General features: G+C 40.4%; 1 protein-coding gene across 1 annotated transcript in view; it reads right to left on the reverse strand.

Annotated features, from left to right (window-relative positions):
• PCCA (propionyl-CoA carboxylase subunit alpha) overlaps positions 1 to 12,779 on the reverse strand; it is a 337,899-nt gene that overhangs the window by 200,690 nt on the left and 124,430 nt on the right. Inside the window, exons 10-11 of the mRNA XM_068163688.1 lie at positions 9,910 to 10,012; positions 5,389 to 5,483 (exon numbers count right to left, since the gene is read on the reverse strand). Coding sequence (XP_068019789.1) covers positions 5,389 to 5,483; positions 9,910 to 10,012 — 198 coding nt within the window. The remainder of the gene's footprint in view (positions 1 to 5,388; positions 5,484 to 9,909; positions 10,013 to 12,779) is intronic.

Below are 12,779 nucleotides of genomic sequence, written 5' to 3' on the forward strand. Positions count from 1 at the left end.
GCCAGGGAGCTGTTCCATCATTACCTGTCCAGGAAAGGCCTGAACACCTCCAATGATGGTGACTCTACCACCTTCCCGGGCAGCCCATTCCAATGGGCAATCACTCTCTCTGTATAGAACTTCTTCCTAACATCCAACATAAACCTCCCCTGGTGCAGCCTGAGACTCTGTCCTCTTGTTCTGGTACTGCCTGCCTGGGAGAATAGACCAACATCTGCCTGTCTACAACCTCCCTTCAGGTAGTTGTAGACAGCAATAAGGTCACCCCGGAGCCTCCTCTTCTCCAGGCTGAGCAATCCCAGCTCCCTCAGTCTTTCCTCATAGGGCTTGTGCTCCAAACCCCTCACCAACTTCATTGCCCTTCTCTGGACTCGTTCCAGCAAGTCAGTATCTTTCCTAAATTGAGGGGCCCAGAACTGGACACACTACTCAAGGTGTGGCCTAACCAGTGCAATGTACAGGGGCAGAATGACCTCCCTGCTCCTGCTGGCCACACTGTTCCTGATGCAGGCCAGGATGCCATTGGCCCTCTTGGCTGCCTGGGCACACTGCAGGCTCATGTTCAGCCTACCATCGACCAGTACCCCCAGGTCCCTCTCTACCTGGCCGCTCTCCAGCCACTCTGACCCCAGCCTGTAGCACTGCATGGGGTTGTTGTGGCCAATGTGCAGAACCCGGCACTTGGATGTGTTAAATCTCATGCCATTGGACTCTGCCCGTCTGTCCAGCCTGTCAAGGTCTCTCTGCAGAGCCTCTCTACCCTCCAGCAGATCAACTCCTGCCCCCAGCTTGGTGTCGTCAGCAAATTTACTGATGATGGACTCAATGCCCTCATCCAGATCATCAATAAAGATGTTAAAGAGCACAGGGCCCAGCACTGATCCTTGGGGCACACCACTAGTGACTGGCTGCCAGCTGGATGTGGCACCATTCACCACCACTCTCTGGGCTCGGCCCTCCAGCCAGTTCCTAACCCAATGCACTGTGCTCCCGTCCAAGCCATGGGCTGACAGCTTGGCCAGGAGTTTGCTGGGGGGGACAGTGTCAAAGGCCTTGCTGAGGTCCAGGTAGACTACAACCACAGGCCTTCCCCACATTCACCAGGTGGGTCACCTGATCATAGAAGGAGATCAGGTTGGTCAGGCAGGACCTGCCCTTCCTAAATCCATGCTGGCTGGGCCTGATCCCTTGGCCATCCTGTAAGTGATGTGTGATTGCACTCAAGATGACCTGTTCCATAATCTTGCCTGGCACTGAGGTCAGGCTGACAGGCATATAATTCCCTGGTTCATCCAACCGGCCCTTCTTGTGGATGGGCACCATGTTGGCCAGCTTCCAGTCTTCTGGGACCGCTCCAGTGAGCCAGGACTGATGAAAAATGATGGAGAGTGGCTTAGCCAGCTCATCTGCCAGCTCTCTCAGCACCCTAGGATGGATCCCATCCAGTCCTATGGACTTGTGGGGATCCAAGCAGCTGAGGAGAGCTCCAACTACCTGTTCATGGAACATAGGGAAACTATGCATCTCCCTGGCATATGTAACAAGAATGTTTTAACACCCAGTGTCCTGAAGCTCAGCATTATTTGATATGATAGAGACTGCACCTCAAATACTGTGTTCAGTTTTGGGACCCTCACTACAAGACATTGTGATGCTGGAATGTGTCCAAAGAGCATCAAAGCTAGTGAAAGGTCTAGAGCATGTCCTATGAAGAGTGGGGATCTGGGGTTGTTTAGCCTAGAGAAAAGGGAGCTCAAGTATACCTCACTGCTCTCTGCAACTACTTGAAAGGAGGTTGTAGTGAGGTGGGTGTTGCTCTCTTCTACCAAGTAACAAGCAACAGACAAGCAAATGGCCTCAAGTTACACCAGTGGAGATTCAGATTGGATATTAGGAAGGATTTATTCACTGAAAGGGTTGTTAAGCATTGCAACAGGTGCCCAGAGAAGTGGTCGAGCCACCATCCCTGGAGATATTTAAAAGGTGTGTATATGTGGTATTTAGGGACTTAGCAGGATTAGGCTTACAGGTGGACTAGAAGATCTTAAGTGCCTTTTTCCAACACAAATGATTCTATGATTCAAAACCATATACCATGGAGGATCAAATGTTTAATCTCTGACTGCTACAGCAGAGTCTAGTGCTGGGTGATCACAGTGAGTAGGAGGGCCTTTGTGTGACTCTTCTCCGTAACAGCATTCCAAAACCTTAACTTTGGGCATCATTTAGTACAGATAGCCAAGGGCCTCTGAACATCTGGATATTCCTTCAACATTTTCTGACATGGTTAGATAGAATAGCTGCTCCCACCAAAGTGAAGTTTAAGAGCACACCTTTTAATTACCAGTTATCAACTACAAAGTCAGCTAATGTTGACTTTTTTCATGCCACTGGTCCCTTTACTTTTGATTGATCCTAAAGGATCAACAGATTTTCTGATAAGCTTATGGACCTTGTTTCTCCACATGGGGAAGAACCCCTTAGTAATCGCTCTAGGAGACAGGAAAATACAACCACATCCTCCTCTTTTTTCTTGCAAAGTACCCTGTCTCATAGCAACTTTCTTGGAAAATATTCTGAATAGAGAAGACTGGGCAAAGGAAGAGCACAAACTGAACTGAGGAACAATAGATTACTAAACATTACTGATGGGTTTAAATTTCACCCTCTGTGATGAAATGAGAAGCCAACAGTATCTTTCAAAAAGGTATGAAGCTGGAAGCAAAGAAAATGGAAATTTGGCATAGCACTAACTTTGCCCAGCACTAAGTAAAAACATCAGTGATGATCAAATGTGGTTTACGGTCTGTGCTTCCAAAAAGACAGTAGGACAACCAACTCTGCTAAAGACTATATGGAAAGTTTGTTGGTTTCCTATGTAATACTGAAGTATTGACCACACCAAATACCAGGTCGTCTTTGAATAAGTAACCTCATGAGGGTGTGAACTAAAGAGCTTTCTCTCCTCAAAAAGAGAAATTTTTTAACAGGAAAATGAACTTCCCTAGGAAAACTGAAGATTCAAACACAAACTGATCTCATAAGGATAAGTTGAACAGCTGCAGGCTTAGCTGCAAGAAAATCAGAGACTATTCTCAAGGCCAAAAGGCCCTCAACTACCTCTTAAACTAGACACTTCAGAAAACGATTGTAGGACACAAGTAAATCAAAAGAAGCTTGAGAAGAGGCCAGATTCAAAAGCACTGAATTGTACAAAAGACAAATATTTTAGTCCACAGCATCCCTATTTCCCAGGCTTCTATTTAAAATAGGGGGGGGGGGGGGGAAGGACAGCATGTTTCCTCCACCCAGTCACATAAGATAAAAGTGTTTCAGGGAGTCACTAATCAGTGTGACTAACTTAAACAGCATTCATAGTAAGGCCTAACTTTGTGGTCTCTGAGATGTCTCACTGAAGGTAGTGCCCTGCTTAGTTGCAAGAATCTTGTAACCCTTTGTAAATAAACGAATTCTGCAGCCAGCTGTAAGTGGCCGTAAGGCAGATAAGGCTTCCAAAGCTGTCAATAAAAGTCTGGCAGAGTCTAAACTGTTCACCAACAAGAAGAAAGAAGAATTTTCATGCCAAATTTTGGAAGCTATTGACTTGTCCACACTTTTGGGGAATTACAGAGAAGCCCAAGAAAGTTAAAAGCCTCATACTTCTGATGAAAGAAAACATTCTGACCATAGCTGGGTAGAGAGAGAAAGACATCACTCCCTTTATATGGCCACAGGCACAGAGAATGAGCAAGTGGTAGTGGCAGGCAGCACCTTACATGTATTCTTGAGGCAACAGATTTTCCTCTCTTAAGTGCTTATGGATACACATATGCACACACACATTGTATCATGATTTATTCACACTTCACAACAGAAATGTAGAAAGCCTTAGGTTATAAGAAATCCACAAGTACTACCAGGAAGCAACAAGAGTTATTTAAGCATTTATTACGGGTTTGCATCCTTTGATTTAAAATTTGCAGATTTTAGTTTAAAAATCTAGGTCCTAAACTGAGCCAGTCCCACAATTATAAGTCAACATTGACTTATGTGCTGCCTCTGAATAAACATCGTTTGAATGATGTGCTTTTCCACACATCCTAAATTGTTGTATCACGGAGTTCTGTGCTACAAAATAATGGCAAAACCATCCCAGCTGGTGAGCACGTTACACTAGGAATTCCCATAGGCAGTGATATTCTTATGTCTGGTTTTCTCAAATTGGAACTACCTTCTGCCCTACAAATGTTCTCCAAATGACTGTCATGCAGCAGAAAATACAGCAAGCTCATACCTTGCACAGCAACAATATCTTTCAGCTCCATTTGAAATCAGTGGGATTAAGATCATTTAGTGGGTTTGAATTACTGGATATCTGTATCTACCGTTCACTACCATGAATGCCACTAAATGTGGCCCAGAGTATTTAGTACTTCATGTTCCATTTAAAATAGAACCAAATATTATGTGGCCCCCTCACAATTACCATAAAAGTCAAATACATGCATCTGTGATAAAATTAATACTTAATTCCGTGTTTTACTCCTAAATCCCAAAATTGAATAACAAAGAAAAGGAAAAATATCACAGATATGTGAAATGACTTTCTCATTAATGTATCTGTTGCAGTTTGGGCTGGGTGCCCTCTGCTACGTGAGGTGTTTCCTGTGTCCAGAGGTCCAGCCCAGTGGGCAGACACAGGAAACTAGGTATTTCCTACCATAATTCTCTGCACCACTATAAGATCCAGTGCAGGGGTTTTGCACTTCCTCTTTCTTCCTCACCGTCAGCCGGTAACTGGGGGTGATGTCTCCCGGCCATGGGCCTGGCTAGGCCCAAGGCTCATCCAAGGGGATAGGCAGTCTCAGATCTGGCCAGCTGAGACTAGCCTAGCAGTAGGGGGAGAAGAAGGAGCCCTAGGGGTCTTTGGTGTACCCTCAGATGGGGATGGGATGTTTCTGGGTCTGCTTTGGGATTTCTTTTGTCACTGCGTTTCTGGCTTTCTGTAAACATTCACTGCTTTCCATTTAAACTTTTGCAATCCGTTTGTCTGAGTTATTTTTGCCCATGATGGGGAGGGGGTCTGCCTCAACCCATCACAGTATCACATATATTTGGTTAACAAGATCCACAGCCATTTTGCACATCATCATGAATACAATGAATACCACAACACCTGTTTTCTTCTTACAGAAAGAAACTATGAAACAAGATCAAAATACTCTCAAGTACATTATCAAAACTGCATCAAACTTAAACATATTGGGGTTTTTTTGTGGCCTTTAATACAATAAAGTTTGCTTGCATTTTCAAAATAAATAAAATCAACAACTTGTCAAAAGTGCTTCCAGTAATTACAAAGCTGCATCAAGAGTCTAATATACATACCTTGGTGCTTCTTCCACAACTTTTTGGTTTCTCCTTTGGATGGAGCATTCTCTCTCATTCAACCACAAGGCATTACCATGTTTATCTGCTAAAACCTGAAACAGTAGCAGGCTGCTGTTACCAGATGTATGCATATCATCTTCTGAAATTATACTATTATGTAGCACTCAGTAGGTTAATTTTTTTTTTTTTTGTTTTTCAAATCTAGAAAGAAAGGTTGGGGGGAAAAGCTGTTGTAGAAAATTAAATGTACATTAAAAAGAGCATTCAGTTAGTCTTTAAAGTCTGAATAGGTTTGTTTCAAAGCCTCTATATAAAGCCTATATATAGCAAAAAAAAAACCTTCAAAATTAGAGAGGTCAGAAATTAGACATCAAAATACAGAAATACAACTCAAACTGTATTTTGAACCATTTAAAATTGTAGTGCATAATCAAATTACTGAGAAGCATATTGTTAAGCAATATCTTGTGCCAACAAAAGAGAGAAGTCTCACAGTATGTCAAATCTTACTCCTGAATTGCACACAAGAGTTTTCAGAAACAATGACTAATGGAGCTTCCTCAGCTTAGCTATCTCTGTCTTACTGCATCCTTCTTTTTGGAAACTTTGCCATCTTACTAAGGAGGGCAAGATTTGCTGCTTTCTCAGTACTTTCAATGGAAATTAAAGCAGCAGTCTCGATAAATTTCTTAAAAATCAAGTGGCTGCAGCTTCAGGTCATGTAAGAGTTAAACATACAGTCAAGTATCTAGAGCAAATTACCTACATTACATGCCAGAAAACACACAGATTCAGTGTAATAGAACTTGCAGTTGATTCTGCAACCTCAAACTGGAAGGAAAAGTAGGAAAAAGACCTCTACCCCTTTATGAAAACGACTGTATAGTGCAGCCATTTCCAGTAGGAGGATACTGGATTTGACGATTCAAAAAGACTACTTCCAATCTTAAGATGTTATACTCTGTACTTATTCTTGAAACAATTTCTTCCATTGCAGACTACACCTGCTCCCTTTCTTCCTTATAAAATATTCCCTCTAATCTAGTTTTTTCCATCTATCTTCCTGCTCTTGTCTGTGGGAACCTGTGCCAATGTTCATGCTTCATTCTTTAATAGCAGAGTTCTACACTAAAAACCAACAAGATGAAAAAAAGGAGACAATCTTACAATCTTCCTCAAACTGCGTGAACTCAACCATATCTACTCACATTTGTGACAATGAATCTGTATTATTTATTATTCCTTTTAGCACCACAGAGCAAGTATGGCACTAAGCAAGATGAATTCCTGCATCTATGACACCAATGTTTGCTGATGCGTGAATAATCTGAGTAGATGTGACTGAAAATGAGGCACTGATCTCATGAAGACAGCTCATGTGCACTGTACAGCACCAGGTCCAAAGTGCTCTGCACCCTATAGGATCTGACCTATCTTTCCCTCAGAAATTCTGTTGTTGTCCCACAGATTTAGGGAGCTTTCCAGCGGGGAAAAAAAAAGGCCCCTCCAAAAGAGTTCTACAAGATCAATGGCTTTGAGATTTCCTAAACTACAGAGTGTCCCAGAACCCTCTTCCCCGGCTAGCGGGGAATAGCAGCACCAGGGTACTCCAGCCAACTGCTAGATTCTGTAAGAGACAACTCAGTACAAAGCAAAAAAATTTTAAAAGCCAGCACCATCTGAAGCAAACTCCTATCCAAGTCCTAACTCACCTAGTGCAGAACTAAACACCATGCAGCTCTACTGAAACCCATTTGGGAGGACTAAAAATTTTGCAATTGTTTTGGTTTGGTGGATTTTTTCATTTCTTTTCTATATTAAAACAGTACCTCTAGAGCAAAACATGGTACTCAATGGAAAAATCACAAGTAGGAAGATTCTTTGTGAACACTTCAGTTTCGCTGTTAGAAAGCCTGTAACTTTCCACAGAATTCAGTCTCACCAAAATAAACCAAAAAGTCCTGGAATATTTCAATAAAATCTCCTGTGCTTCTCTCCTCTCTCTCTGTACTTTCCTGAAGGAAATAATAAAATATTTTCAAGCTAACTCATAAATATTTTCTTTCACTTCAGGACATTTCTTGTAACCCACTTAATTTAGGCAACCTGGATCTTAAAATAAATGTTTTTTCCTTGTCAGATAATATGGCTCAAGGAGACGTGTGAAGATTCAGTATGAAAACATAATTATAAACAGAATAAGGCAAATACCATCAAGTGTTAGCCTTTTAATTTCATTGTGGGTCCACTGTTCTTATTATCAGAAACTAAAGAAGATCCTTACTTCATAGACCATCGTATTTCAAAAGACATTTACAGAACATTGAAATTTGTCATCTCTGAAATAACATGAGATTCCAGGACACATCTCACTAAAAAAACCAACCATGTGACAGCTACACATTTTTTTCCCTGAATATGTAAATATTCCTAAAAGAAAACATCAAGTCTTGTGGGATGAGATGATTACAATGTCCCATGTACATCTATATGACAAAATTCAATATAGGATAAATTAGATACGATTCATTGAAACCTCTCATACATGATTCAGCTAAATTCTTTTTCCAATGGTAGGATTGTTATTTAGCCAATTAAGAGATAGAGGTTCCATGTACTCTTACTTTAAACTCCAATCTTTTATATCAGATATTTCAGGAGAACAAGACTTCAAATCAGTTCAAGTATAAAGTCTATTTGGACTCTGTTTTCCTGTTAATTGTTTTCGCCCTTTCTCATGTTTTACAAAGCAATTGTTTTATAGCTAGACACAGGAAACCCCTTATATAACAATTTTAAGTACCAATACATTGGAACTATATAAGAATGTAAAAAAGTTCTATTTCAAAGTTATTGCTAAATTAATAAATATTTAACATCTGGTCTCAAATTGTTTGTATATTTAGCAGTTTGAAAATGAACCAAGGTCAACGTCCTAACGCTGATTAGAACGTTAAGTTAAAATTATATGCTACGATATTGTTAAAAGGCACCATCAAAGTGTTTGTGTAAGGAAAACAACATTAAGTGTACCTTACTATAAATAAAACTATAAATCATTAGTGGGAAAGCTGCTTTGTCTTATCTACGTGAAATTCTTAAATACAGTACTGCTTCCTTTTTTTAAGCCTGAAGGAATCAGAACAATGTAAAATCTGCCCCCAACTCATGAAAGTATGGAGGAATCAATCTCACCTAGTTTAGTCACCAAAGAGTCTGTAATTACCTGCTGAAGCTCCCAGATCTGCAAGCACTGAAATGAATAGGTCTTTGTGCACTGATTTGCATACCAAAAAATGGAAAATGAAAAACTAAAACAAACCAGAAGCACAAGTAGCCAAATATTATGAGCCATAACATGGGAATATAGGAAGATGCTACAGCAATATGACATTTTTTGTAACCTACGATCAGCACTGAAACTAAATGCTCACAATGTACCCCTTCATGACCCTTTGAAAGAGAACTGATTAGGGTTTAAATTTCACTTTTACAGCTAGCTCTTTATTTCACATACGCAGTAGGTTAGCCTGTGAGCATACAATAAATAAAAACCACAGGAAGCATTGGATTGTGGGCACATGTCTGGTAGAGTGAAAAACGCAAAGTATTTCCCCTCTTCAAAATCATTCCACGTTATCAAATTTATTGTTGTGGTTGTTTCATTCCATTATTAAGCTACTGGCAAAATACTTCAGGCTCCCACTGCAAAAGAAAGCATGCCAGAACTTAGTAAGAGTTTGTATTTTGGACAAAAAATTAATTCAATTTCTGCTGAGAAAATAGACATTTTCCATAAAGGTTTCTTGACTGAAAAGATTATTTCAAGGCTATTGACAAACCCAATTGAGTTGCCTACATAAGATCAAACATCACATATTTTAAAATCATGCTTTTGTTAAGGAGTCTGAAACAAACAAGTCTAATTCTACATTAGTGTATTTGGCTTAACACTAGATCCAATAAAAGATGTAAATGGTCACAATCCAGAAGTTAAGGAAAATACAGCTGACTTTGAACCACAATCCACCAAAACTGGGATACAAATCCTCCTGAGCAGGGAGCATTAGATAATTCAGAATAGAATCCAAAATGCTGACAAAACCACCTAGAACTTGTCAGAAAAATGTTAAGCACAGCAGTGCTTGAACTCCTACATTCTCTGCTGCACTCAAACACTGCAACTGGGATCCAGAGTTCAAGCTCCAGACCTCAGGACAGATGCCTACAACTTCCCCCCCTCCTTTCCCCTCCCCCAAGAAACTGAGCACAGTTCAGTGTCTTCCTGCTAAGGAACAGCTGGAGAATAAAAACAGGAAGGCTGTATTGTGCATGATAGCCATGCAGTTCAAGGAACAGCCTAAGACACAGGAAAACACAATACTCTAGGCCTTTTTAGTAGAGTGTTTGAAATGTTTTGAAGTTTGGTTAATTTATAAGTTCATAGAATCATAGTTCAAACTGTATTGAATAAATTAATAAACAATAACTAATAGTAGCAGTAGTAACAATACAAACCTGAATTTCTATGTGACGAGGGTTATCAATGAACTTTTCTATCAGTAAACGATCATCGCCAAAACTCGAAGCAGCTTCTTGAGACGAAAACCTAAAACCTTCCCTTAAATAATGAAAACAAAAAGAATAAACTGCATTTAAAAAGTCACGTTCTGAAATACACACAAGAAGGGACACTTATTCATTGCAGTCGTCTGACAGCCTTCGTCAATCAACACACACATCCAGAACCTCACGTTTTACCATTTGCATTTGATTCTTCATGAGCATCCCTTTATTCATTTTCTTAACAGAAAAAAATAATAATCTTGAAGGACAGTGACTTTTAGTGCATTTTTTAAAAAACCCTGTGCATTTATGACTCTCATTCATATGAATTTTCTTTGTCAGTATGTTCTTCTGTAAAAATAATAAAGCAATGGAACATTTACAACCAGCAACTATAAAGTATTTGTTATACAGAAGTAAAGGTGAAATTCACCATTATTTAAGGTACATAGCTCTCTTAAAACCCAAGAATATCAGAGTTAGTCGCACATTAACTAGATGAAAGAACTGCAGGTATAGTATTGCAGACAAATTCAATCACTGAACACAACCTGAAGATGCAATACTTCACTTCATGGAGCATACTCCAGATGTACTGATTGTTTCTCCCTGCATTACAGTGTAATTGAGTGAACCAGCAATGTGCTCTTGTGGCCAAGAAGGCCAATGGTATCCTGGGGTGCATTAAGAATTCTTCAATTCCATAAGAGTATGGCCAGTAGGTCAAGGGAGGGTCTCCTGCCTCATGTTCTCTGCTCTTGTACTCTCGTCTCATGCTCTGTGCTCAGCGAGACCACATCTGGAGTATCCTGTCCAGTTCTGGTCTCTTCAGCTCAAGAAAGACAAGAAAGTACTGGAGAGAGTCAAGTGGAGGGTTACACAGATAATTAGAGGATTGGAGCATCTCTCTTACAAGGAAAGGCTGAGAGACCTCAGCCTAGAAAAGACTAAGAGGGAATCTTATCAGTATTTTACATCTAAAAGGCAAGCATCAAGAGGACCAGGCTGTTTTCAGTAGTACCCAATGACAGGACAAGGGGCAACAGGTACAAATTACAATACAGGGAGTCCCACCCAAACCTAAGAAAAAACTTCTTTCCTTGGAGGGTGACAGAGCACTAGAAAAGGCTGCTCAGAGTGGTTGTGGCGATAATTAAAATCCACCTGGATCTGGTCTTGGGCAGCCTGACCTGGGTGAACCTACTTCAGCAGGGGGAGATTGGACTAGATGATCCCTAGAGGTCCCTTCCAGACCCTGCTGTTCTGTGACTATTATACTGGGCAGTTCCTATACTTTGTTTTCCCTTTTACATAAGCCATTATTCAAACAAACAAATTCACTACTATTTTTATTAGCTTTATTTTTCATGGCAGAAGATTACTCCTATCAGGCAAAACTGCTGAGAGACAGCTTCAGGTACAGCTTTCTCAGGATGAAATGTACCATAATGCACACTCAAAGGCTCCACAGAAGGCTTCCACAAGTTCTTCAACTGGCAATTTTGGCCCTTTATATTGATAGGTTTGGAAAACTTGTGATTTCTGTGGGAATGGCTACTGAAATGCAGCAGCCCTGATGCTTGTGCCCAGGGTAAGAACTAAGGCACAACTGAGATAATGTTTCAATGCCTTCCATCTCTTAAATGTAGTTCAATTTCACAAAGAAAATCTTGACAACAGAACCACGAGACAGGTAGATTTACAGTATAGGGCCAAGAAGTATCTCTTGGATATCTCTCTGGAGATATTCATATTCATTCATCTCTCTCTGGGGATATTCAAGACCCCCCTGGATGTGGTCCTGTGTGATCTGGTGTAATTGGTCCTTGCTCTGGCAGGGGGGGTTGGACTAGATGATCTCTTGAGGTACCTTCCATCCCCTGGCATTCAGTGACTCTGTAAATATATTCAAAGGCATTCAGATTTTTTCAAGGTTAGGGAAAGATAAATGCTGTAATTTAGAGATCATACTCAATGTATAATTTTTCCCAAATTTCATTTTCATCTTCAATATACACTCAACAAAGAAAAGGGACAACAAAATTTGTGACTCTGTACACTACCTGGTATGTCCAAAAAAAAGTAACAAACATCTAAACAGTGTTTCTTATTGAAACAGATCGAGAGCTATTTTAACTCCTACATCAAAGGCTCTGTTTCCTTTTGTAAACACTCTATCCAACAGTTTTGTGCACAATTGGCTATTTGTCCCCTCACTGAAGTATGTGCTAATTAGAAATCTAAGCTGCAATACTCATTAAAAAAATAGTCAGGTGCCTAATTATCTAATCCATACATCTGTAAATCTTTTTAAATTTTATATAACAGGAATGCCTATCTCAGTCAAGTATTCTGACCTTGTTTGTGTCTTACAAATCTGTGCACTTGCATTTGTTCAGTGATGGAAACTGCCATAAATACACTTCACCTTTCTTAAAGGGATCACGCTAACCAAGTGGAGATGAGTCTGAGTCTCTTAAACACTTTTTTAAAAGAAAAAAAAAGCTGCTTAGGCTATAATAAAAATTGTATATAGAACATTACCTTACAGCAATCAACAGCCTGAGAGTGCCTCACTGCAAGGAAGATACTCCCCACACAGCACAACTTTACTTACCTGTCTGACCAAGTCCAAAACTCTCCTGCCCTTGTTAGCCCCAGAAAAGAAGTGCAGGGAATCCCGGGACAGAAAAAACTGAGCTTACTGCCCTGGCCTAGGCCCAGCTACAGTTTACTGTACAAGCAACATACTGTCTGCAGCCTCATCAAGCCCTGGCTTTTGATAAGACAATCAGGTTGACATAATCATTAAGGCTACCCGA

This window comes from Melanerpes formicivorus, unplaced genomic scaffold (assembly GCF_026170545.1).
Source record: "Melanerpes formicivorus ecotype bairdi unplaced genomic scaffold, bMelFor1.0.p_v2 SCAF_1, whole genome shotgun sequence".
Taxonomy (NCBI): Eukaryota; Metazoa; Chordata; class Aves; order Piciformes; family Picidae; genus Melanerpes; species Melanerpes formicivorus.